Source organism: Salmo salar, chromosome ssa08 (assembly GCF_905237065.1).
Source record: "Salmo salar chromosome ssa08, Ssal_v3.1, whole genome shotgun sequence".
NCBI classification, from domain to species: Eukaryota; Metazoa; Chordata; class Actinopteri; order Salmoniformes; family Salmonidae; genus Salmo; species Salmo salar.
In genome coordinates this window covers 457,864-483,244 of record NC_059449.1, presented here as the reverse complement: position 1 = coordinate 483,244, position 25,381 = coordinate 457,864, and the positions used below count along the sequence as shown (strand labels likewise).

Below are 25,381 nucleotides of genomic sequence, written 5' to 3'. Positions count from 1 at the left end.
ACAGAGGGGGGAAGGAGAGAGAATGCTCAGAGCCACGTGAATAGAATATACTGACCTATACCCAGCAAAAAGAAAGACTATACAAGAGTTCTAACTGTAATTTCATGCTTTCATACAGTTTCTGGATGTGAAGTAGCATTGTTAAAGAATACTTGTTCTCAAATTGCATTGAAGTTATTTTTCAATGTTATGAATGTTGACTTCTTGTTCATCGGAGGGGGGGGAAGATGTAGTAGGATATCCCTTTTGGGCATCCATAGTTATGTACAACATGCACAGACTAAACTAAGTAAATATGCCGAAGCTAGAACCTTGTGGTGACATTTTTTTTATACACAGGGAGCATCAATGTACAAGTTTAGGATTAAAATGTCATGTTCAGCAATGCTAATGAAAGGTATACTCAGGAGTGAAAGTAAGGTGGTATGGTCCGGTGTCCCGGCGAAATAAATAGTGGGGGTACACCGTACCAGTAAAATATAAGCCTATCGCATTAATTAAAACAAAATGTTGAGAAAACTATAGTCAATAACGCCATTATTTAACATTACCGCATGTCAGCTGCATGAAAATGAGCAAAGTGATTTCAAAACGTGCGGTATACTCTCCCAACAGCATCGTGGTTCGACGAGAACACTGAAGCGTTACCAAGGCGGAGATATGGAGACATGTGGCCCAGACAGAGAAGCGGGCATACATCAGTGGACGCATCAATTCAGGCTGTAAGTGTAGTGTGCCTAATGACAAATCGCTGAATGTCATTACACGTTAATGTTTTTCTAACAGATGCCGATTTCCATTCATCAAATTGCGGGTGCACAGTGCACTGTTTGGATGCTGGAACTATTTAGTGAGTGGACAAAGGTACACGGGTAGCAGGAGAGTCTTTTGAAGTGATCCACTTTCACCCCTGGGTATACATAATGTATGTTATTTACAGGTTATTCATTCAAAGTTAACAAACAAATATTTTAGACAATCAAAGACATCGTCAATGACCATGAGCTATTACTCATTATTTTATTCAAGTCGAAGCTCCTTTATTGAAGAAACAAGGACAACCTAGGCAAGTACACTTTTTTTCTCAGGGTTCACAATTTCCTAGAGGAACATCAACAATATCCACATGAATGCTCATGCTTAACATGTTAATTGTATTCCTTTTGAAAATCTCTAATCAGAATAGCCTAATATTCACCATTGATATCAATTTCATAAATGCTTAGTTATACATGTTGCTATTGAATGGACAGAAAAACAACAAAAAGTTATAAAAATCATATCTTGAATCGAGAGAAACATTAAGATGGAAGATAGGATACAAACTTTAAAGTATGAATTGTGCCAAGCTCTTTCAAGGATGTCTTCCGCTCTCCAGACGCTGTTAATCAGTACTGGGAATACTCCTTTGTCTGGAGTTTGGCAACAATTCGCTCCAACTGCCTCTTAGCTTCACACTGTGGGAAGTTGCCCATTTCGTAGTACTGAGGAGCAACCTTCACCAGCCTGGGGAGACGAGATCAATTAAATACATAATACAATCAAAATATCAAAAAAAAGCATTACTTAAAAGCCTATGTTTAAGTGTAAACGAGAAAGTCATAAGACATGAGTATTGAAACGTTGACGCTTATCAAAAACCCTTGTTATTCGCTAATCATTTTATTTGTGTGGACATTTCTGAGTTAAGACTTCATGACCTCAAACGTACCATTCCGGTTTAATATCCGAGCAGGTGCGAATGTAGTTCTTAGTGGTGAGGACAAACTCATTATAGAGCACCCACTCTGGCTTGTGGTCCAGGACAGTAGACGGGTGTAGCTGGACCACCTGGTTGTCCTTGACTGTGAGGTAATGGCCCGTGCGCTCCAAATGAGCCACCTAAGCAAACAAGAAAATAATAGAACATTTCAGAAAACACGCATGCAATGCGAGACAAATCGTATTTGTTCACTTAACGATGAATATCAGGGTTAGGCTCAATTCCATTTCAATTCAGAGAGTTAATTGAAATGGAACCTGCCTTGCACAGACTGACCTGCATGAAAAAGCCTGTGACGAGCGCTCGGCGGATGTTGATGTAGTAGTCTCTGCTGGTGAATTCGGTGCTGCGCCGGGGCAGGTTGAAGCGGTCCATGATCCGGGACAGCTGCGAGCGCACGTTGTCGGCCGACATCAGCGAACGGTAGTTCACAAAGTTGTCGTAGCACCACTGTGTAGACTCGTGGTCTGAGAAACGACAACACAGATCAACCAAAGTTACAGGCAACGGCAAGTCAAATAAGCCTCATGTTTCACAAAGTGACATTGCACTTAAAAATCTGACTTCAAAAGTGAGTCTTCTGTTGAGATAAGTCCGTGGCCATATCCGATTACCCATACTTGCGCCATGTTATTTCCAGATTTGCGGTGCTTATCTTTAGTCTTTTATTCATTAGGGTTGGTCCACACAACCCATGGCGTAGGATGTGGACTCACGTTTGAGGTCTGAAACATCTGACAAACCTTGATTTTGAAGTCTAATCTGTCCCCTTAATGATTTTTTTACCCTATCAAAATAAAATGTTTGTGGCGCCCATGCTTACTTTGTTTGAAGGCGTGGTAGACGTTGAGGAGCGTCAGGTGGTCTCCGTCGATGTGGGCGAACCGCATTTTGGACTCGTCCGCCGCCTTCTTAGCCTCGGTGGGGCGGACGAAACACTGCGGGACTAGACAAGGTTGGTATGGGCCCCAACACAGACGCCCATAGGGATAAGTCAAGCATTCACAGAACAGAGGAACAAGGCCTATTGCAGCTAGAAAACGTCAGAGAGCATAGGGGGCAGGACCAAGTGGTGTGTTTATGTGGGGGGGGGGGGGCTCTTCCGACTGCATGATGACTGGCTACTAGCTTGTCAAGGGGGGTCAACACCTAACCACATCTGCAAAACAAAAGAGGTTTCACACACCTGCAGAGCGTTAAAAGAGCATTGAACTTGAGAACAGTGTACTGTATATATAACATTCAAGAGAATCCAAGTCCATTTCACATTCAAGTCAATGGCTACATAAAACAGCCTTGACCGTTATAAAAGGGAAATAGATATCCTTATATGATGTGACTACTGACATACAGATGTGTGGAAGAAGAACATCAATATGTCCAAATTGGGAGTCTTTGCAACACCACCAGATCATTACTCATACATGTTTAAATGTGATTTGACATTCAAGGTAGTCATTTCACATTCACAGACCAAATTCAACATGCATTTCAGGAAACGTTACAAGAATCAAAAAATGTATGGCCTTTGTATTGAACTGGGATTTCTATGAATCTCCTAAATTGATATTGAATTGACCACAACCAAATCACAAATGTGTATGAGTAAAGCATGAGGGGAATGCCAATTTGAAATACTGTGAAAAGTCCAAACACTGAACATTCTATATGATAAAAACAGAAATCTATCTTGCCATATTGAATGCAAATATTTTCCCTCCAGTAGTAAAACCAAAATTGTCCAAGAAAGCTTAAAATATATCCTAATCAACCACCCACATGCAGATAACAAATAATCCTGTATAATTTGTAAACCTCACTTAAAACAAAAATAAAGATCAGGCCTTGATGAAAAATAATTTTGACGAGTAAGAGCATGACAACATCTTGACGATAAAAAATAACATTGCATCTTGTACTGCCGGTGTAATTGGGACAACAATGCATCAAAGACACCTTTAAAGCAGCCGTAGACAAACCACTAAACAAATGCAAAGAGGCAATGTTTTAGACGCATCTGAGAACACTACATTGAGGTGCCTGCCCTGCACAATTGCACTAAGGATAAACACTCCCAGATATCAAGCAGTTGGAAGAAACCTGGTCAACTTTTCAATTTGATACGGAATACAATTGGTTTTCAGTTTACTTTTCCATCAACCATTAAATTGCTAATGGTCATTATCAATCACAGATCTTACCAGTAAGCCATCCAAATCCTTTGTGTAGACCAAAAAAAAGTGTATTTTCCCTGGGGTCCGCTAAGGCGGAAGTTCCCCACCATTGGCTTTTTGTCATCTCAAATTTTGATTTGAGAAATACTTACCAAATATTGTTGTTAACTCGATCCCTCCATATAAATCGAATATTTTCTAGCATCTTTGCTAACTACACCTGCAAGCCCCCTTAACTGGGGGCCACATCTTTACTTTTCAAAAAGAAGAATTAACTCTTCTACCATTAGGAATTAACAAATATCATTAAAAAATCACTGAGGAGACGATCAATCTAGAGATCTCCATCTTGCATTAAATTGGAACCCAGTGTTAAGAGGGTGTCAACTGGTGCCAAGGGTGGGCACTGGGCGACTTTGGATGCCAGCCATCCCGGCCCTGGGCCATTACCTGACAGCATGGCGGTGATGGAGAGGATCTCATTGGAGCAGTTGAACTCGCAGCTGGCGATCACCATCTTGGCCAGCTGGGGGTCCAACGGGAACTCTGCCATCATGGAGCCCAGCTCTGTCAGGTCGCCGTCGTCGTTGAGCGCCGCCAAGTAGTTGAGCAGCTCCAGCGCCCGCATCAGGGTCTCCGGGGCTTGAGAGCACAAGGGAGGAAGCAAGAGGAGCAAGTGATCAGTACCGCATTTGTCACTTTTACTTTTCTGGCTGTCAAACAATCAATCAACAAATCATATTTTATGATAACCTGGTTGGTCAAGAGGTAAATCAAGAAAGGCGGCTGCCAGTCAGTTTCAATTGAAACAGTTTCAAACTAAAGTAGCACTTCCAACAGGCAAGTATTCCAGCAAAACCTTGGCTCCCCACCTGGTGGGTCCATGAAGTCAAAGTGCACCAGGTCATCGATACCCAGCTTCTTCAACTGCAACACGACAGAACCCAAGTTGGACCGGAGAATCTCGGGATATGTGTTGTCCTGTGGTGGAATGGAAAATAGTCAGATCTGTAGAACATGAAGCCATTCTACTGGTATCATATCATCCGTTGAGTAACAAGGTCGGCTAATTCTGCCAAATCATGTGTTTAACGAGAGCTGAGCGTATTGGCCAAAACAGGCTTCTGTAAAATGCCCAGCACCACGCGAGATACGTTAGACTATAAACATTTCCTTAATAAATCCATTGTCCTCAACATTACCCATAAGATAACAATTTATTCAATTGTCCATTCGACCATGTACTTTGCCCAACATTTCTACAATCCAGGACAGTTCACCTGCATCTCGGTCTTGTAGGCTTTCTCAGTGTAGAGGCGGAAAGTCTTCCCTGGCCGTGTCCTGCCAGCGCGGCCCGCCCTCTGCTGCGCCGAGGCTTTGCTGATCGCCGTGACCAGGAGAGACTCCACCCTGATACGAGGGTTGTACACCTGTGGGTTACAGAGTAGACAACATTCTCACTCAAGTCTTATTTTATTAAAATTGGTGTATGCGGATTCCACGTTGGTTAATGTTAACTCAAAATGACAACTAGGTTCCAGTTTAACAATGTTTACTTCACCGTATGACCACAGTACATAGTCGCCATCACACTGAAGCCAGGTCCATCTCCAGTGAGACTACTGCGCAGGCGTACTAATAACAGTGATAGGACCGTAATAACAGAAATATAGGGACACGTAAAACATGAACTTAATCTCCCACCTTTTCTTTAGAAAAATAAAACAAAATAATTAAAAATGTCCTAAGTATTATTTAAGTTCCCCATTACAAATGGATTGTTTGACAGTTTTTATTTGTATTATGCAGGCTGCCACTTTCCATTACTGAGTGGCTTTAGGAGCACAAGACCGGATGCTCCCTTTTTAGTTAGACAGTCAGCAAGCTGTTCATTTGTGGCCGACCGGGAAAACAGCTTTGAGGTGTGGAATCACAGTTTGCTCTTAGCTTCAGGCGGAGGTCAGATGTGAATGTCCCTTGACAGCTCTGTTCCCTGCAAAAATGCAGTTTTGATGTCTATGGAAAGAAGTTTCCATTTTTTCTGGCAGATCACTGTCAGCAGAAATCTGAGTGACTGATGCGCATGTCGTGAGTCTTTTGGGAGTTCTTTAGCAGCCAGCTCCTCAAAACCTCTAACAACTAGGACGTGTTTTTTGCACTATTCCAGTTAAGGATTCTTTAAGGGTACACACCTACCGTGAGACATATTTTTGCCCCCATGTCTTTGACTTCCTCAAACACTCAATTTTTCCTCCAATTACTGAGCTCATCTAGTTTAGCTGTCAAATGTCACATCCTTTGTTTCAAGTACATCATAATTGAAAGTCATTCTATTTTTCTCAATTTTCTGTTGGTTCAATTCTGAGATTATCTACAAGTGACAGGTCAGCTGACCCTGTTGTACCAGAAAGTGCAGCGGGTTCAGAGTACTCCAATTTGTACCAGTTCTGGTGTTTTCTGTTGGCTTTCCCTGCTCGTCTAATGACTGTTGCTGTGTATGGAATCACTTTCTCTGTCCATGTATTTAACAGTTTCCCCAGTTTAAGATTGGAACAACCATGGTGTCTTAACACGTGGCTGTTGAATGTTTTCCTCATTTGAACACATTATTACCCGTGTCATGGTTGAAGGTCTCTGCTCCATTTCCTGTGTCAGTTTCAGTGTTCATATCATTGGATGTGACATCTGACAGGTTTGTGTCTGTTAATGTGTCCTTTTTGTCAATTTTCAGTAGGAGGCTGATTCTCAGCAACAGCCCCTCGAGCTTGTTGATCATTTACATTCTGCAATCTTGAGTGATGCACCCTGACGATGGTGCCTCCGTGTCTCACAAGTACCACCACACCATCTTGGCCAATGACTACTTCCGGTCCCTTCTACTCTTGACAGGCAACTCGTTTGTGGTACACTTTGTTTCCAGTCTCGTATTTCTCATCTGTGGGTCGAAGCTGTTTACACAGAGCCCTACGAATTCAGTGAATGCTTTTCTCGCTGCATGTGGTGCTGAAAGGTGCTGTCCCACCCATGCACTCAAACTGGTCCCTTCTAGTGCTGGTGGCTTGTCAACCAGTACAGAGGGAAGATTAGGGTTCTAACCCAACACTAGTTGTCATCGGCTGTAGCCATGAACATTGTGCATTGAGTTTTTTGCCATCAAAAGCCCAATCTAGGGGTGTTTTCCAGTTACATCCATTGTCTTGCTTCACTTTCAGCATAATCTCTGAGTGTCTGATTGTGTCTCTCCAGAAGTCCATTGCTCCATGGACTGTACGCAGCAGTTGTCTTTACTTCCATGTTGAATTTCTCTGCCATTTCATTATTATTGAATTCTCCTCCATTGTCACTGTACAATTTCTGGGGCGGGAGATGCACACTTATCCAGGAATGAATGAAGGGCTTGACGATTTCACTGGGTTTCTTTGTATTCACAATGCATCCAGCACTGATGCGTGTGAAGTGGTCGATTATGTGAAGGTACCACACACACACTTTGTCCTAGCTCAAGTAGATCTACAGCCACTGTTTCATTGTACTTGGAAGCCAGTGGCAAACCAACAGCTGGTCTGGGCTTAGGTTTGCAGCATGTCTCACAACTGTTAACTATCTACCCTAGAATGGAAATACTCTCATCAACATTATTCCCAGAACTGCTGAGTTATTTTTGAAGTCTGTCAACTGTAGCATGTCCAAACTATTTGTGAGGATTTAACAATACTTTGTGTTTTTCCTCTGTGGTCATGTTCTCTGTGTCCGCCAGAATCTCATTTTTACATGGACTCTGTGTGATGTCTTTGTCTAAAATGTTTACACAATAGTGGCCTGTGGTAGTAGGTTCAAGGGTCACTGGTTGTTTAAACAACACTGCCATGTCATTGTTTATGTCTAGTACAGACCCTGCCTTCTTGAGGGAAGCTTTGCTTAATAGTAAGGGGATATCTGCAGGGACCACCTCTGTTTCAATGTGACACTTAGTCTGACACATTTTTGCTGGTATCTTGACTCTTGGTAGCATGGATGACTCTTCCCATCTCCAAATTTGAAAGCTCTGTGTCAATCATATTTTGTACTTATTTAGTTCACTGACATAGCGATCCAAGCCATTTTGCACCACAAACGGTGCGTGTACATGCAGTATCAAATCACAGCAGATCCTAAGGATTCAACCTATAAAGACCTCAGAAGTAGATTCATTTGAAAACAGTGTAATGTTACACTGCGCCATCTGTGTTTACATTTTCCTCTTAGTTTAAACTTGTTCATTCTTATGAGGACAGTCTTTAATCCAATCGTAAGGGCTTTGACAAATAGCACATTTTGATCTCCTTCCATATTTGTCCGGTGGATTTGTGCCGGGCTATGGCGCCCTCGTCTGGTTGTCTTGAGAACGTTACTTGTTGGCGCCTTTTCTCTGCTGCTCAGCGTAATATGCCGCGTCACTCACTTGCATTCCATCTGTTATTGGCCGGACAGACTTTAGTGCTGACTTCATTGACGCAAAAGTCAGCACTGTAGGAGCAGTAAAGCCAACTGTTTCTCCCTACCACCCATACAGGCAGTATCTAGCAACTTGAAAGCTCACACGGCATCTGGGAGAACCATATCGTACATGCGCATCCTATTGTACCTCTGTCTCTGGTAACACTGTCAAAGTTTGAATATGCCTCGTTGTCACGGTCTTTTTCTTAACACAGGACCCAGTGCTCTGATCAAAGTTATCATACTGTCATCCTTGTTCAAATCCTCAACGGATATTTCCAGTGCTGTATCTCGCTCAAACGATAATACAACCGCAAGTGCTTGCTTTTTCTCGTCCAGATTAGTAACCAGTGTCCAGATTCCAAATTCATTTTTCCAACTTTCATATGACCTCTTCTCGTCGAAGCGGCATATTTTAACGTTAGTTATTAGCCCTCATCTGCTACCAATGTTAACGCAAAAGGTTTCAGTTTAACAACGTTCACTGATCAATCGCTTTCAATTTGAGGAACGATATTTCTTAAGCATTAATTGTCTTCAGAATACTTAAGTGCGATTTTTTTCTGAAAGGGTCGTAAGGGAGATAAAGAACAGAAAACATTAACAGAGTATTGTGGTTGATATGTACTTTTAAAACAGTATTACCATTTCAAAAAAAAAAAAAAAAGATTGCGCTTTCGTGATCCGTATTAAGTTTAAATTGCACTCAGTAGTCTGAGCAGCGCTATCAATAGACAGACTGGGGAGAGCAGAGTGCCGACCACCTTACTAAAGCCGAGGTTAGCGGAGTAAAAGTTTGAGGAAAACGCTTGCCAGTCTTCCCTGCTACCACTTCAGTCATCGTGATTTGTGGCTGCTGTGGGAACTGTTCTGACATTCTCATCTGCTTTGCTGATTCGAAGTGACTGTTGATTGTCGACTTTCTCGTGTTCCAGCACAACGTTGCATGGAGTGCAAAACAATTTCCCCCCACTTTCATGTAAAACATTTGGAAATTGCTTCGCATGCTCTTTAGCTGTTGTTTTTGTTGGCAAATGAGATTGATCTATGTTCATTGTATTGCCTGCCTGTCAGCCATCAACCAGCCATCATCTTCGCACGTGAAAACGCTGACAGAACAGAAAGAAAAAAAAAAAAGTCGGCTTGGACCATTTTCCACAGTAACAGTGCAGTAATTGGTCCAAATTACGAACCCGCTTTGGATTGGACCATTTTATGCGCTAAAAGTGCGGGGATTGGTCGGAATTGCGAGCTCTCGCATAATGTGCCAATTGCAAAATTCAATGCAAAATCAACCAATATCAGAATCCTGGAGGGACTGGATAATACAGAAAATTTGCCCAATATGGTTTGGGCCATGCTCTACAAACAGTTTGCTGATAAATTGGACAGGTAGCTTATATGCTAAAGCCAGAATTTTTATTTGATAATTGGCAGCCAAGCAAACCGGTCATCATTCAAATGATAGCCTACCCTAGATATTTAGTGGAAATTTGCATAAATTAAAGTTAGTCAACCTCATGCGCTCCAATTCATCCAAATTGTATTTGATGGGGTTGAGGTCAGGGCTCTGTGCAGGCCAGTCAAGTTCTTCCACACTGATCTCGACATACCATTTCTGTATGGACCTCGCTTTGTGCACGGGGGCATTGTCATGCTGAAACAGGAAAGGGCCGTTCCCAAACTGTTTCCACAAAGATGAAAGAACGGAATCGTCTAGAATGTCATTGTATGTTGTAGCGTTTATATTTCCCTTCACTGGAACTAAGGGGCCTAGCCCGAACCATTAAAAATAGCCCCAGACCATTATTCCTCCTCCACCAAACTTTACAGTTGGCACTATGCAGTCGGGTAGGTAGCGTTCTGGCCTTCGGCAAATCCAGATTTGTCCGCCGGACTGCCAGATCGTTAAGCGTGATTCCAGAGAACATATTTCCTCTGCTACAGAGTCCAATGACGGCGAGCTTTACACCCCTCCAGCCGACGCTTGGCACTGCGCATGGTGATCTTAGGCTTGTGTGCGGCTGCTCGGCCACGGTAACCCATTTAATGAAGCTCCCGACAAACAGTTCTCATGCTGACGTTGCTTCCAGAGGCAGTTTGGAACATGATCGTAAGTGTTACAACCGAGTGTAAGAGTATTCGTTCTGTCCCTCTCCTCTACCCATCGCTCCACAAAAGCCGCAGCCCTTGCAGAGCAAGGGAAACAACTACTTCAAAGTCTCAGAGCGAGTGACGTCACCAACTGAAACGCTATTAGCGATACAGCACTCGACAGTTCTGTTGTTGTTCCTAGACTTTTCCACTTCATAATAACAGCACTTACAGTTGACCAGGGCAGCTCTAGCAGGGCAAAAATTTTACGAACAGTTGTTGGAAAGGTGGCATTCTATGACGGTGCCACGTTGAAAGTCAGTGAGCGCTTCAGTACGGGCCATTCTACTGCCAATGTTTGTCTATGGAGAGTGCATTGCTGTGTGCTCGATTTTATACACAGGTGTGGCTGAAAGGGGTGTCCACATACACTTCATGGCCAAAAGCATGTTTTTAAATCAATATTTGCACATAAAAGTATTTCCACTGCAATTGTTGTGAAATCTATTTCAGACCAAAAAAAGATCCCATCTTGTCTTGTTGACATTGGGAAACTTTACTGATAACATTCTGTTTCTAGGAGGTGTGTCATGAGTTGTTTAAAGCGTCAGGTAATTAATCTGCATGAAATGGTTGGATGGAAACCTGGTTACTACTATTATTTTTCTATCTGCATTGTGCTTAGATTGTGGACTACAGAATGTTCAAGTGTCACTGTTATTGAAAAAAGTACAAGTTTGTAGTACTGGTGCCAGGTATTCCCTCTGAGTTTGAAATGATGAGGTAAGGTAAAACAATTATAGAGGGAGAGGAGTAGCAGCCTACCTTTTGCTTGGCAAAACCAGGATCGATCACAAACACCACTCCGTCGATGGTAAGGGATGTCTCAGCAATGTTTGTGGAAACCACAACCTAGGAAACAGGCATTGGGGTTAGCACTAGCAGACAACTGAAAGACTTTCTATACAAACTTACATCATAAGCCATTGGAAATATTTGGTGATAAACGAGCGCCAATGTATGAAATCTGGGTTGTATTCAGTAGGGCACCCCATAGCAAAACATTTTGAAATTAAAAACTAAAATCTGTGTTCTGATTGTACAAGTTCAGGAAGTACCTTCCCATTTCACTCAGTTTCAAAACGTTTTCTTCCTACTGAACACAACCCTCTTTTTATAGTCCGGGCATGTTCTGCTGGTCAGTACCTTTCTTCCTATCGCACCGCTGGGCTTCCTGGGGGGTGCGGCCTCAAAGATTCTTTGTTGCTGCTGGGGAGGCAGTGTGGAATATAGTGGAATGACTTTGATGTCTCCGACTTCAGGTCCCAAGTCGTCAATCTCCCGTTTGATCCGTTTACAGGCCTCGTCAATTTCCTGATAGTTCAGAGTCAGACAATATTCATGTTGAGCAGCAGACAGGTACCCTGAAAGTTAAACCTCCCCCAACCATTCAACTTATATTCATTCAGGTGACAACCTTGGTGTTGTCAGCATCACGCTTCAACACTGAACTGAACCGCCTTGACTGCATATGAGAAGGGCTGGAGGTATACCTCGAACAGTGAACCAACTCAAACCGTCTTGACTACATATGAGAAGGGGTAGAGGTATAGCCCTTGACTAGTGTCCAGTGAACCAGCCCTTGACTAGTGTCCAGTGAACCAACTCAAACTATCTGGATTGCATTTGAGAAGGGGTGGAAGTATACCTCTTGTCCGGTGAGGAACAGCAGACAGTCCCCCTCCTCTTCCTCACACATGTGGATCTGAACGACCGTGCGGATAGCGGCTTCCAGGTAGTCCCGCTCCGGCTCAGGGGTGTAGAAGATCTCCACGGGGTGTGTGCGTCCGGGAATGGTCAGCAGTGGACAGCTGTCAAAGTACACTTGGAACTTCCCGGCGTCTAACGTAGCGCTCATCACAATCACCTGGCAAAAAAACATTCCTGTTAATGCTTTGTGGTTGTTAAGGATTGTTGCAATGCCACTGTGTGTACAATAGTGAAACCGTGACTATGGGACCCAAAGAGGGACACATCTACATTTGAATAGGGATCTAAGATGGACGAGCAAATAACTAGGTTAATTGACATTGGGACTAACTAAAATAAGTGAAAAGCAATCCAAAAACATAACCCTTAAAGAGCGAATGCCTTTAAAAAGCAAATAAATCCCTTTGAAAACGGCCTGTGACATCGATATGAGTCAGAAACAGTTATTCTAGTGTTGTCTAAAACAGTTTGGATAATCCGTGCGTCACAATGGGTAAACGAAGGTTGGGTTTTGATTTGACAATGTCCATTTGCCCACTAACATGGAGTGAATAGCTGTGGTGATTGCTCTCTATCCAATAGTATAGACAGTGCGACAGACATACCCAGCAGCTCTGATGTTGTTTACATAAAACACGCTGTACATTTTTTTGTTGACAAATACAGCACAAACACCTTAGTTAGATGTAAAATTGCGCAACTAAAGTATCCTCTGCAAAAAAGACTAAATGAATTAACAGATTTCTTGAGTTACGGTATCTTAGAGTCATTCCAGGCTTCAGTGTCTACAGTGTCTCATGGGCGACAAACATTAACCAAACGCAGAATCTGTCAGGAAACACACCAAGACAGAAATCTAATTTCTTCTAATGAGCAACAGAAAAACACACGTGCCAATCCTCATATTCAGTGGCTCTTTAAGGCATTTTGTACATGCATGGTGACTGGGCTACACCAGGGGTTATTTTTGGATTTGGAAATAGTTAGCGGTAAAGCAACATTTACAATTCATGTGGTATTTTTCGCTCCATGTAACTCATTCAGTTATGGTCAATACCATTTTAACTGCATCCAAAAACAAGCAAATTTAAATTCAACTAATGAATCAAATTAATCTCCAGAATTGACTAAATGCAAATGATAAAGATATCAACCTTGGTTGTCTTTCCTTGATTCCCCACCGCTTTCTCAAAACACAGAGAAGATTCAAATCAAGGACATGAGGAATCGAGGAAAGACTTGAGATCCCCCCAGACTCAGAGGCTGTACCTTGAGGTCTGACCTCTGTCGGACCACCTCCTTCAAGACTCCCATTAGGATGTCCGTTGCCAGCGTTCTCTCGTGGGCCTCATCCAGGATGATCACGCCATACCGCTCCAGCAGGGGGTCATTCATGGCTTCCCGAAGCAACATACCGTCTGTCATATACCTTAAAGGGGAAAGGACACACATGGTTTGAAACATAGCAGATGCTGACCTAGTGATGGTTTGAACTCCAAAATGTGTGTTTATTGATCTTATGTCTCTTCAAATTGAACACATAAATACACAACCTTTGCTCCCTTTTAGTGTGCAGCTGTAACACTATACCAAATACTTGTTGACCACAGTAGTCTAAAATATCTTAATTCTTATTAAAGCATGTCCAAAGAAATTTGACTGAAGCCGTGTGTGTTGAATTGAATTAACTGGCTATAACCCAAATGCTTGGATCATGTATTCTGGGGGAATTCAATTACAGTTCTGAAGGGCCAAAATTCTGCGTTTTTGTTTTACCTATGTTGTGTTCAGTAGGCACAAAACAGGAGAAAACTCTTAACTGAGTGAAATGGCGATTAGTACCATCTGAAGTTATCCAATAAATTCTCATTTTCTAATTCCGTTGAATAACGTCTTGCAGCGCTTTGCTACAGGTGTGCCCTAATAATGATGATGATCATGGTAGTAGGCGAGAATGAAAACCGGAAGTGTTTAGGCCTGGAATTGTATAACCCTGACGTAGCCTCTACTATCCAGACAAGAAGTTGCTTACTTCAGTATGGTCTTGGCGGAGCTGCAGTCCTCGAATCGTATGGAGTAGCCCACCTCTTGGCCCAGCATGACGTCCATCTCATCGGCCACCCTCTGGGCCACGCTCATGGCTGCCACCCTCCTGGGCTGGGTACAGGCCACTGCCTTCTTGGGGCCGCCCAAGCCCTTCACCATGTCCACACACCACTGGGGGATCTGAGGAGGGGAAAGGGAGGGCATGTTATGGATGTGTCTGTCTGCTGAAACAACATAAAAACATATTCCAAGGTGCATTGGTTTGGAGGGGAGGGGGAGAATTGACTGGAATGCCAAATTACAAATCGCCCCTATATGCTACCTCTTCTGTGTTTGCAGATCTGAGGGAACAAAGTAGGTGTAAACACAGTGATGTAACCACTTGGCCTTCAATGGCATGTGGAGGGAGGGGGGGTTATTGCTTACTGTACACCTATCTGATTCCATCAGAAAACAAACAGAGGGAACAGGAGATCAAACTAAAAGTCAACCCAAACTGCTTCTTCCATTTCAAGCATGAAGATTTGCCAATGCAAAAATGCAAACTAAGCACTTTTGCAAAGTAGAAACACAGAAGAATTTAAGGCAGGGGTTGACATTAAGGGTTTCCCTATTTCCCAGGACAAGTGACCTGAGCATTCGCGCAAGCTGCCCCAAAGGGCAGATCGTTTTTTTTACCGATAACCAAAATGCAAAGATTTCGAGTAGTTGAGTCTTTCTGATTCCTCCCATGTGTAGGTGAAAATAACTTCAAATTTTCGGGGGCAAGTGATCGTAATCTTTCGGCCAACCAAAAAAAGACTCCTGACTTGCCCAATGGGCAAGAGCCTTTTAGCCCTTAATGTCAATCCCTGTTTAAGGACCTTCAAACAGAACTGCACCTGTGTGGTTTTCCCGGAGCCCGTCTCTCCGACAAGCACGAAGCTCTGGTGGCGTGCCAGGATGTCGTTGAAGCGCTCCTTATACTCCCACACAGGCAGCTGCAGCCTCTTCTTCAGGATCTCATAGTAGCGCGGCGTGTGGGGCAGGTTTGTGAACGGGTTGATCTGCTGCTGCATGGCTGTCTGCTTGAGAGGCAGCATGCCTCCCCCGGCCATCATGGTGTTGGGGGGCACGACAGAGGGCTTCACATCCCTATCTCGGTCCCGGTCCCGATCTCTGTCGCGGTCCCTGTCTTTAGAGCGCTCGTCACGGTCCCTGTCGCGATCTCTGTCTTTCCTAAAAAATTTAAGAATATACATAAGTCAGCACACGATAGTATATTACTTGAGTACACTTTAATGTAGTGGGACATTTACAAAATGTGCATAATGACAAAAACAAATTCAGTTATACATTTTGGGTTATGTCAATAATAATTATTACACAAGAATCAGTGGATTTATATTATTCATTAACCATTCTACAGCAAGACATTTTACAGATGACCATTTAATGGAATCCAAATATGCAAGTGTTTCTCCTGGTCCCCAAAATACTATTGTATGTAGATTAAGTGCTAATGCAAGTTGGATGCAATATTTGAAAACGCAAGTGTTGGTTATTAGGCTATCTTGCAGCTGAGAAGCTAGTTCCTGAACTTGAGAAATAGGCTGGCCAATTAATTGGCAAATAAAACCCAACTCTATGATTAAAGGATTACATTTCTTATTGTCAGTTGGCCCAACCGAAACTCAACCCCTCTGAATCAGAGAAGTGCAGGGGGCTGCCACATTGGGCACATGTTGTGGGTGATTAATTGCCTTGCTCAAGGGCAGAACGGTAGATTTTCACCTTCTCAGCTCGGGGATTCGAACTGGCAACCTTTCGGTGGACTGGAGCTCCAATGTCACATAAAATGATAATGTGTGGGATATTTAACTAGGCAAGTCAGTTAAGAACAAATTCTTATTTACAATGACGACCTACTCAAGCCAAACCCTTACCAGGACGACGCTGGGCCAATTGTGCGCCGCCCTATACGACTCCCAATCACAGCCGGTTGTGATACAGACTGGAATCGAACCAGTGTCTGTAGTGACGCCTCTAGCATTGAAATGGGGTGCCTTAGACCGCTGCGCCACTTGGGAGCCCAATTAAGGGCTATTTTGGGGGTGCCATAGTTTTTTATAAAAACTCGATTTAATATAACGTCGGAGCTCCAGTCCGCCCACTCTTGTATCCACTCAACTCCGTTGATGTAAAGACATCGTCGAATTGAGTTAACGTTACTTGGCTAGCCAGTTTACTCTGTATAACGTCAGCGCTAGGCCGCAGAACATCAACACGTGTCTTATCAACATGACTACACGAGCGTCACAAGCTGATTAACATAGGAAGCTCGCGGATATGTAGCTAATCGTTCATCATCGCTACAAAGTAGCCAGCTAATCAATGACAACTAGCAAGAAGAAACATTAGCCGGTTGATAGCTAGCTAAACAAAACAAGCTAGCAGCAACTTGCTACCCGAAAGAGAGTAGATGCAAGAGAGTAGATGCATGAAACGAGAAGCTTACCCATCAGATCTCTTTTTATTTGAGTAGTCATCGCCTAAATCTAAACGGTGTCTTTTAGACATGATGAATAAACATAGATAAAAAATATAAAATAAGGGTATATTTAGCTACTTTCCTTACAACCGGCTAGCTACGATGATCTGCGCGAGGACGCAAATTCGGGTAACCCGGAAGCAGTTTGTTTTAGCTCGCTGGTTATGGTTCTGCTGAGGGTAAAACCACAGATAGATGAGACAAATATTTCACTGGATGTATAAATGTGAGACATCCGGTTGGCGTTTCCTCTCACTACCATATTTGGTAGTGAGAGGAAAGCGGGAGAAGATTGAGCTAGATGGATTTTGGCTGACATTCTGAACATTTTCTCATAAATGAAACATTTCATCTCCATACAGTTTTCTGTTTCCAAAACTATAATCTATAACAATCAGAGTTAGTTAATCTCATACAGATGTTACTTTAATAAGAGAATACAGCTCCTGGAAAAGAAGCTGTCAATATCACAACAAAAAAACAGGCAAATGCAAAGTAGGCATGCTGCAAGACTAAAAGTCACCAAAACCAAGTACGTCGTCATCTTATAGATTGGAATAACAAAAATGGAGGACGTAATTGACAAAAACCTTAACAGTCTCTGGCAAAAACTGGCATTGCGTAAGGACTAAGAGTCCTCTTACTTAGATCTAGTGCCTTTGATTGCATCCTGGAAGGCCATGTCGAGCGTGCCTACCCCCTCACACAAAAAATTATAAAGAAATGCACCATGTGTAGAATGTGAGCACAGCTTAGAAAAATACATGGTGAAGTTAACGAACCAAAAACCATAGCACAACGAAAACAGAAGGGTTTCACTGGATAGTACTTTTCTTTTGGTGCCTGGAACCCCCCTCCCCACGTCCCTTTTTTAGGACCCTGTCTTTCAAAGATAATTTGTAAAAATCCAAACAACTTCACGGATCTTCATTGTAAACATTGTTTCCCATGCTTGTTCAATGAACCTTAAACAATTAATGAACATGCACCTGTGGAACAGTCGTTAAGACACTAACAGCTTACAGACGGTAGGCAATTAAGGTCACAGTTATGAAAACTTAGGACACTAAAAAGGCCTTTCTACTGACTCTGAAAAACACCAAAAGAAAGATGTCCAGGGTACCTGCTCATCTGCATGAACGTGACTTAGGCATGCTGCAAGGAGACATGAGGACTGCAGATGTGGCTAGGGCAATAAATTGCAATGTCCGTACTGTGAGATGCCTAAGACAGCGCTACAGGGAGACAGGACAGACAGCTGATCGTCCTCGCAGTGGCAGAGCACGTGTACCAACACCTGCACAGGATCGGTACATCCAAACATCACATCTGCGGGACAGGTACACGATGGCAACAACAACTGCCCGAGTTACACCAGGAATGCACAATCCCTCCATCAGTGCTCAAACTGTCCACAATAGGCTGAGAGAGGCTTGACTGAGGGCTTGTAGGCCTGTAGTAAGGCAGGTCCTCACCAGACATCACCAGCAACAACGTTGCCTATGGGCACAAACTCACAGTTGCTGGACCAGACAGGACTGGCAAAAGGTGCTCATCACTGACGAGTCGCGGTTTTGTCTCACCAGGGGTGATGGTCAGATTCTCGTTTATCGTCGAAGGAATGAGCGTTACATCGAGGCCTGTACTCTGGAGCAGGATCGATTTGGAGGTGGAGGGTCCGTCATGGTCTGGGGCGGTGTGTCACAGCATCATTGGACTGAGCTTGTTGTCATTGCAGGCAATCTCAACGCTGTGCGTTACAGGGAAGTCATCCTCCTCCCTCATGTGGTACCCTTCCTGCAGGCTCATCCTGACATGACCCTCCAGCATGTCAATGCCACCAGCCATACTGCTCATTCTTTGCGTGATTTCCTGCAAGACCTTCAACAGACACACCACCATCACAGGAATCCTATCTTCATTCCTCTACCTACCTATCTCCCAGAGGGACTGATGCATCCAGATTTTTCAGTTTTTTGAGTTTGTTTTTTGAGATCCGGAATCAGCGAAGAGCCCGAATCTCAATCCCATTGAGCACGTCTGGGACCTGTTTGATCGGAGGGTGAGGGCTAGGGCTATTCCCCCCAGAAATATCTGGGAACTTGCAGGTGCCTTGGTGGAAGAGTGGGGTAACATCTTAAAGCAAGAACTGGCAAATCTGGTGCAGTCCATGAGGAGGAGATGCACTGCAGTACTTAATGCAGCTGGTGGCGACACCAGATACTGACTGTTACTTTTGATTCCCCCTTTGTTCAGGGACACATTATTCCATTTCTGTTAGTCAAATGTCTGTGGAACTTGTTCAGTTTATGTCTCAGTTGTTGAATCTTATGTTCATACAAATATTTACACATGTTAAGTTTGCTGAAAATAAATGCAGCTGACAGTGAGAGGACATTTCTTTTTTGCTGAGTTTTATATCCACTACCATTCAAAACTTTGGGGTCACTTAGAAATGTCCTTGTTTTTGAAAGAAAATCAAATTTTTTGTCCATTAAAATAACTGAAAATTGATCAGAAATACAGTTTAGACATTGTTAATGTTGAAAAGGACTATTGTAGCTGGAAACGGCAGATGTTTTATGGAATATCTACATAGGCGTACAGAGGCCCATTAACAGCAACCATTACTCCTGTGTTCCAATAGCATGTTGTGTTAGCTAATCCAAGTTTATCATTTTAAAAGGCTTAGAAAAAATGGGTTTTCATTAGAAAACCCATTTGCAAATACGTTAGTACAGCTGAAAACTGTTGTCCTGATTAAAGAGAAATGAAGGCTATTCCATGCAAGAAATTGCCAAAAAACTGAAGATCTCGTACAACGCTGTGTACTACTCCCTTCACAGAACAGCTCAAACCAGAATAGAAAGAGGAGTGGGAGGCCACAGTGCACAACTGAGCAAGAGGACAAGTACATTAGAGTGTCTAGTTTGAGAAACAGACGCTGCACAAGTCCTCAACTGGCAGTACCTTGAAATAGTACCCACATTTCCACAAACTTCAAAGTGTTACCTTTCAAATGGTATCAAGAATATGCATATCCTTGCTTCAGGGCCTGAGCTAGTGACATAGATTTGGGTATGTCATTTTAGGCGAAAATTGAAAAAAAGGATCTGTCCCATTTTTTCAATTTGTGGAATTTGTTTTCAATTTGTGGAAATGTGAAAGGAATGCAGGAGAATATAACACAATAAATCTGGTAAAAGATAATACAAAGAAAAAAACCAAGAGAAAGGCCATAATGTATAATTCCAGCCCAGGTGCAATTTAGATTTTTTCCACTAGATGGCAGGTAATGGATAGAGGGCAGGTCGGGGAGAAATGACCCCTTTCTCCACAATAGGAGCAGAGGCCCAGATTCCTCCTTCTCCTACGCCTTGGGCAAACGTGCAGAGCCCACCTCCATCGGCTCTGGCCACGGAGCAGGTGTAGCCATGGGCTCCGGATTCCACACAGGTCTTCGTCAAGACCGCAGGAGGTTGTCCAAATAAATCACCATGCTGATGAGCTGGTTGAGTGACAGGTTGTCATCACGGCAGGCTTTCTCCATCCGTACCTCCTCCCGCAGTCCGCTGCGGAACACGGTAACCAGAGCTGACTCGTTTCATCCGGTGGAGGCCGCGATCATCCGGAACTCCAAAGCGAACTCCGAGGCGGTCCTTGATCCCTGGTGTAGTCAGAGTAGGTGCTCATCCTCATCTCGGCCCTCCACAGGATGATCAAACACCGAGCGGAAGAGGAGGGTGAAGTGCTCGTAGGACTAGACCTCGGGTCCGCCTGTTTCCCAGACCACGGCACCCCAGTCCAGGGCCCGTCCGGTCAGTGCCAAGATGGCAACCCTGTCTCTCCTGGAGACAGCCTCGGCGTAGCTAGCGAGGTACAGGTCTCAGTGCAGAAAGGATCCCTTGCATCTCGCTGGTGCGCCGTCAAAGGGACAGGGGTATTCCGCGGACCGGCTCAGATGGGACGGAGGCAGGTAGTGGTGTGGGGGCTGGTGCCGGAACTGGTGCTGGTGCTGGAGACTGGAGGGACTGCACATTCCCCTCCAAATGCAGAATGGTTGCCAGCACACTGTCCATGGCACTGCTGAGTCTGGAGAGACAGTCCTCTTGATGCCGGACTGTCTCTACGATGGTCGACAGCTCGGTCTTTCCTGCTGTCTCCATTTAGTAGGTTGGTTATTCTGTCACGCTGTAAAATGATAGGAGACAAGCGCAGGAATATGTAATAAGGGTTTTTATTTTCTCCACCCAAACAAAAGAGCAAGGTGTAAACCTCTCAATAATACACGATACGAGACCCGTAAAACAAGTGCACAATAACACGTAGCATGGAAGCTGATACAACAGCACAGGTGCTCACAAGACCAGCGGACATGGTAACAATAACCGACAAGGACAATGGGGAACAGAGGGCACATATATACACATACTAATCAGGGGGAATGGGAATCAGGTGTACGTAATGAGACAAGACAGTCCGGGGTTGGTGGTAAAGAATCCAGTTCAGTGACACCTAGAAGGCCGGTGACGTAGACTTCCGGAACTGGTGAACGGAATGAGCAGCAGTACTAGGGGGATCCATGACAACACCATAGAGACAAACGCAGTCAAACCCCTACACCTCTCCCTCATGTTATCAAAGCTAGAGGGAAAGGGGTTTCAAGATTTTAAATATGCCCTATGAGTAACAGGAGCTGTTAACTGGAGCTCCTCCCACATGCAGAATTTAGCTGTGTTCGAGAGCATCAAAACCGTGATGTATCATGGGTAAATTGTGACTGACTGATCTACAAATAATAATGAGTTGTTAGTTATGATGCAAGGTGATTTGTAGATCAGTCAGTCGGCAGTTGCATGCACTGTCGGCTGCCTTCCTTTTGCTTTCCCCCTTCACAGAACTGACAAGACAGTATAGGTGAAACCGAAGCAATATGGCGGAAACTAGGTGGAGCTTTTGCATAACACCCCCCTAGCTGTATCAAGGTTGTGATGACAAGTGAACGAGAGCAGAGGGGAGTGGGCATAGTTTTGGAATGGAATGAGGCCTGCGTCTACCCCCATGCCCCTCAGTTTGATGTCAAGTTAGAGGCGCCAGGGGGACAGTCGTTCCTTGATACAAGGCTGTGCCTGTGCCTCATCTGCATATCCTGTTGACAGGTCATAAATACCTGGTAGAAACTGCCATGCAGTATTTAGGGAGAGCGAGAACAAAGACCTTATTTTGTTCAAAACTCCTATATCCCCAAAATGGGAGAACTAAACAATATTTATATTTTTGAGAATGTGGGAATGGTCCGTGGACACTTAAGGGACAGTTTTGACAAGTGTGTTTCATTTGGCGATCTCATGGAGGACAGGAAACACACATAACTGTATGACTTAAAGTGTACATTTCCCAGCTGTCAGGTTTACATCTAAATATTGTGAAACGTATGTGATTAAACATGAAACTATTTGTGAAAAGATGTAATGTGATGTTACCCTTCTAAATGAGAGTATGGGTTTTCATATAAAGCTAACCAAATCAATGGCCATGCCCACATGAGCATAGACATTACATCGGCATCATGGAACCGCCCTTTTCTACTCCAGAGTATAAGACCACCCGTGACCAAATTTACATTTCATGCCAAAGAGACCCACGGTAAGCCGGATGTCTCGATTGGTTAAGAAGTCAGAAAAAGCTGGGACATCGTCCCCACGTTGGAATGGCTACAATTCTATAGGGCACTGAGACCATGCAGCTGTAGTTTTGGCTACACGGCTGGAAATGGTTAAACTCTGAGACTATTGATCACTACAGAATGAGTCTGCAGCTAGAAATGACGTAAATCTAGAGTGAGAAAACAGACAACCGCTGAAGCATCTATCTATGAGAACATTTCCGAATGGTACTCTGAAGTATCGATTCTAACCACCAACAATCACGAAAGACATTGTGACTTCTGAGAAAGTTAACCAGAGACTCTGGTGAACTCTACAAGACGATTGAGTGTTTAACGGAGAGACAACAATGACATACAGGCGTAAATATGTACATTGCAATTTATTCTCGAATGAGCGGCCGTTCATGTGCAAAGGATTAGCATTCAATGAATATAATTATAGACTGTGTGTAGTGAATCCATTTTGTCTTTCCCCACCCCTTTCCATTGTTTACCAAGCCGTCATATTGGCATAGCCCACTAGGGACATTTCTATCATTGTTAGTAACCAATATCTACTGTTTGTTTGTTCTGTAATTCTGTGTGATTATTTAGTTAGTTAGTAAATAAATAAATAAGCCAATTTGCATATTGCTGATACATGATTTTGGCTAGGGTTCGTGCAGATATCCAAGGGTTTGCGACGTTCTGTAATGAGAATTGAGGTAATAATAATCATTCATTCATAGAACACTAATTGATCAGATATTAAAATATCTGAAGAGTTATATTCAGAAAATTATAACTTTGTAATCTCAACATTTTCCGTGGTGCCCCGACTCCCTAATTAATTAATGTTTACATGATTAGTTTAATCACATAATAATTAAACCTAGAGAACTGATTTGATGTAAATAAGTCTTCACATTTAATGATAGTCACAGACACGACAGTGGTTTCGGAAAAATAAGAGGTGTGTGTGTGTGTGTGTGTGTGTGTGTGTGTGTGTGTGTGTGTGTGTGTGTGTGTGTGTGTGTGTGTGTGTGTGTGTGGTCACACAGGCTTAACAGGGCATTCTTAGCATCTTTATAAGCACTACATAAATGCCTCAGAAATCTTGTTTTGGAAAACAGCTGAGGAATGGGGCTGTAGAAATGCAGCCACTCTCAATTTCATAGACAGAGCTATGGATGCAAGGGTCGACCATCCTGAGATCCAAATGATAGTTTCTTCCTTTTTTTAAAAGTTATACAGTGCTTGATTACAATTAGGCCTACATTGTTTACAAACGTACGTAATAGTGTAAGACAGTTAAACTAAGGTCATGAGACATTTAGAAGCTGTATTCTTCAAGAATCAATGGCTATATAACATGAATTTAAAAGCATCATTAATGTCTTATTTCTCCATTAGGCCTACTGATTCATTACTGACCTCTGGGCACCAGTCAATGATTGAAAAGTCAGAAGAAGACAGATCAACAAAGGAGCTCAAACAGTATAGCATCCATTCAGAAATCGTGCCAGTGAACATCAATGTTTTATATTTGAATAATGGTTATTCTGCAGAAATTTGTGTTTGATGTCCACTGTCCCCGATAATGTTTTTGGCATTTCGGGTGAAGACGTTTGAATACCACTGTTGTACAAATTGTGAAATTTTTTCATCAAGTTTGTCACCAAGTTAATATACAGTCAGGTCGATCACAAAGTCCATACATACTGTATAAGATGAGAAAAACATATACCATTGTTGACGCATTGGATTTAGGTGAGTCTCAGTCCTTGCAGTGAGTTCCACAATAGAACCTATCGGACAACCTTCCTGGTTCTCGCTATTAAGAGTTTGCAGCTGTTGAAAATCGTGGGTGGAGCATTGATAACATTCAGCTGTCAAAAAATATTTTAAGTCCAATGTATTTGCAGCTACCACATAAGGCCGGTTTGGTTTGGGGCCAACTGATCTATTTCATGCTCCTTTCCAATCAATCATAATGTCTGACAATAAGAGCAGAAAGATGTTGACCTATTCGGGAGTGGTATTTATCAAGCAGCATATAGCTGTTTCGGCTTCTAATATCAAAGTAGCCTAGCAATTTTGTTAATTTGTTAGAGCATTGATGTTATGCATTTCTGATTTAAATCAGCTACCTTGCCCATGAATTAACAAATGCACATCTTCCCTTTCTTTAGAAAATATTTCCTTCCTAAATATTTATTTATTTAGAAGGTATTTATTTAGAAAGTATAGAACGAAACAAAGAAAGATCTGGATAGAGATTTTCGCTGTTTTCTAGGAACATTAGCTGTTGTTGTAGGAAAGGTGACGCACATTCCATGTCCTTAACTGCACTTTGGGCATACAGTAGCTGATGCGACAATTCTCTTGAAAATACGAGGCAGCTAGCGTTGAACCACTTTAACATACTTCTAAAATACTTTTTTAATTAGGAGTTAAATTAGGACCTAATATTTTTCAAGAAGAGTACTATGCAGTCAGCGAGTGCCTGTGCTGTGCGGCACGGAGGTTTAGTCCCATGCACGGCTGATAAAAATAGCGCGTCTTCCATTCCGTTATCTTTTATTGCCTATTTGTCACATATGCAAATGTTTAAGGCAACACTATAGAGTTTGATGTTTACGTTTTAGTATCTAATAGACTGCATGGGCGCATCAAATATTTACTCGAAAATACAGTAACACGTTGTGCGTAAGTAAGTCGCTGTGCATAATTTATTGTAATTTGGCACAGGGAGATCATGTTCACGCGCATTCCATGAGGGTCGTTAAATCCACATAGTCACTCTCTCTCTCTCTCTCTCTCTCTCTCTCTCTCTCTCTCTCTCTCTCTCTCTCTCTCTCTCTCTCTCTCTCTCTCTCTCT

The 25,381-nt window shown here is 43.0% G+C and overlaps 1 protein-coding gene across 1 annotated transcript; it reads right to left on the bottom strand.

Moving 5' to 3' along the window:
• Positions 1-991: 991 nt before the first annotated feature.
• LOC106609999 (pre-mRNA-splicing factor ATP-dependent RNA helicase DHX15) lies at positions 992-17,049 on the bottom strand. Its single transcript, XM_014209085.2, has 14 exons — positions 16,820-17,049; positions 15,204-15,540; positions 14,309-14,502; positions 13,546-13,705; positions 12,215-12,433; positions 11,713-11,880; positions 11,332-11,418; positions 5,217-5,366; positions 4,809-4,917; positions 4,387-4,578; positions 2,586-2,708; positions 2,039-2,229; positions 1,712-1,881; positions 992-1,506 (listed from the first exon to the last, which is right to left on the bottom strand). Exons 1-14 carry the CDS (start codon positions 16,879-16,881, stop codon positions 1,389-1,391), a joined length of 2,280 nt encoding a protein of 759 aa, XP_014064560.1. The 5' UTR covers positions 16,882-17,049; the 3' UTR covers positions 992-1,388.
• Between the last annotated feature and the right edge of the window lie 8,332 nt (positions 17,050-25,381).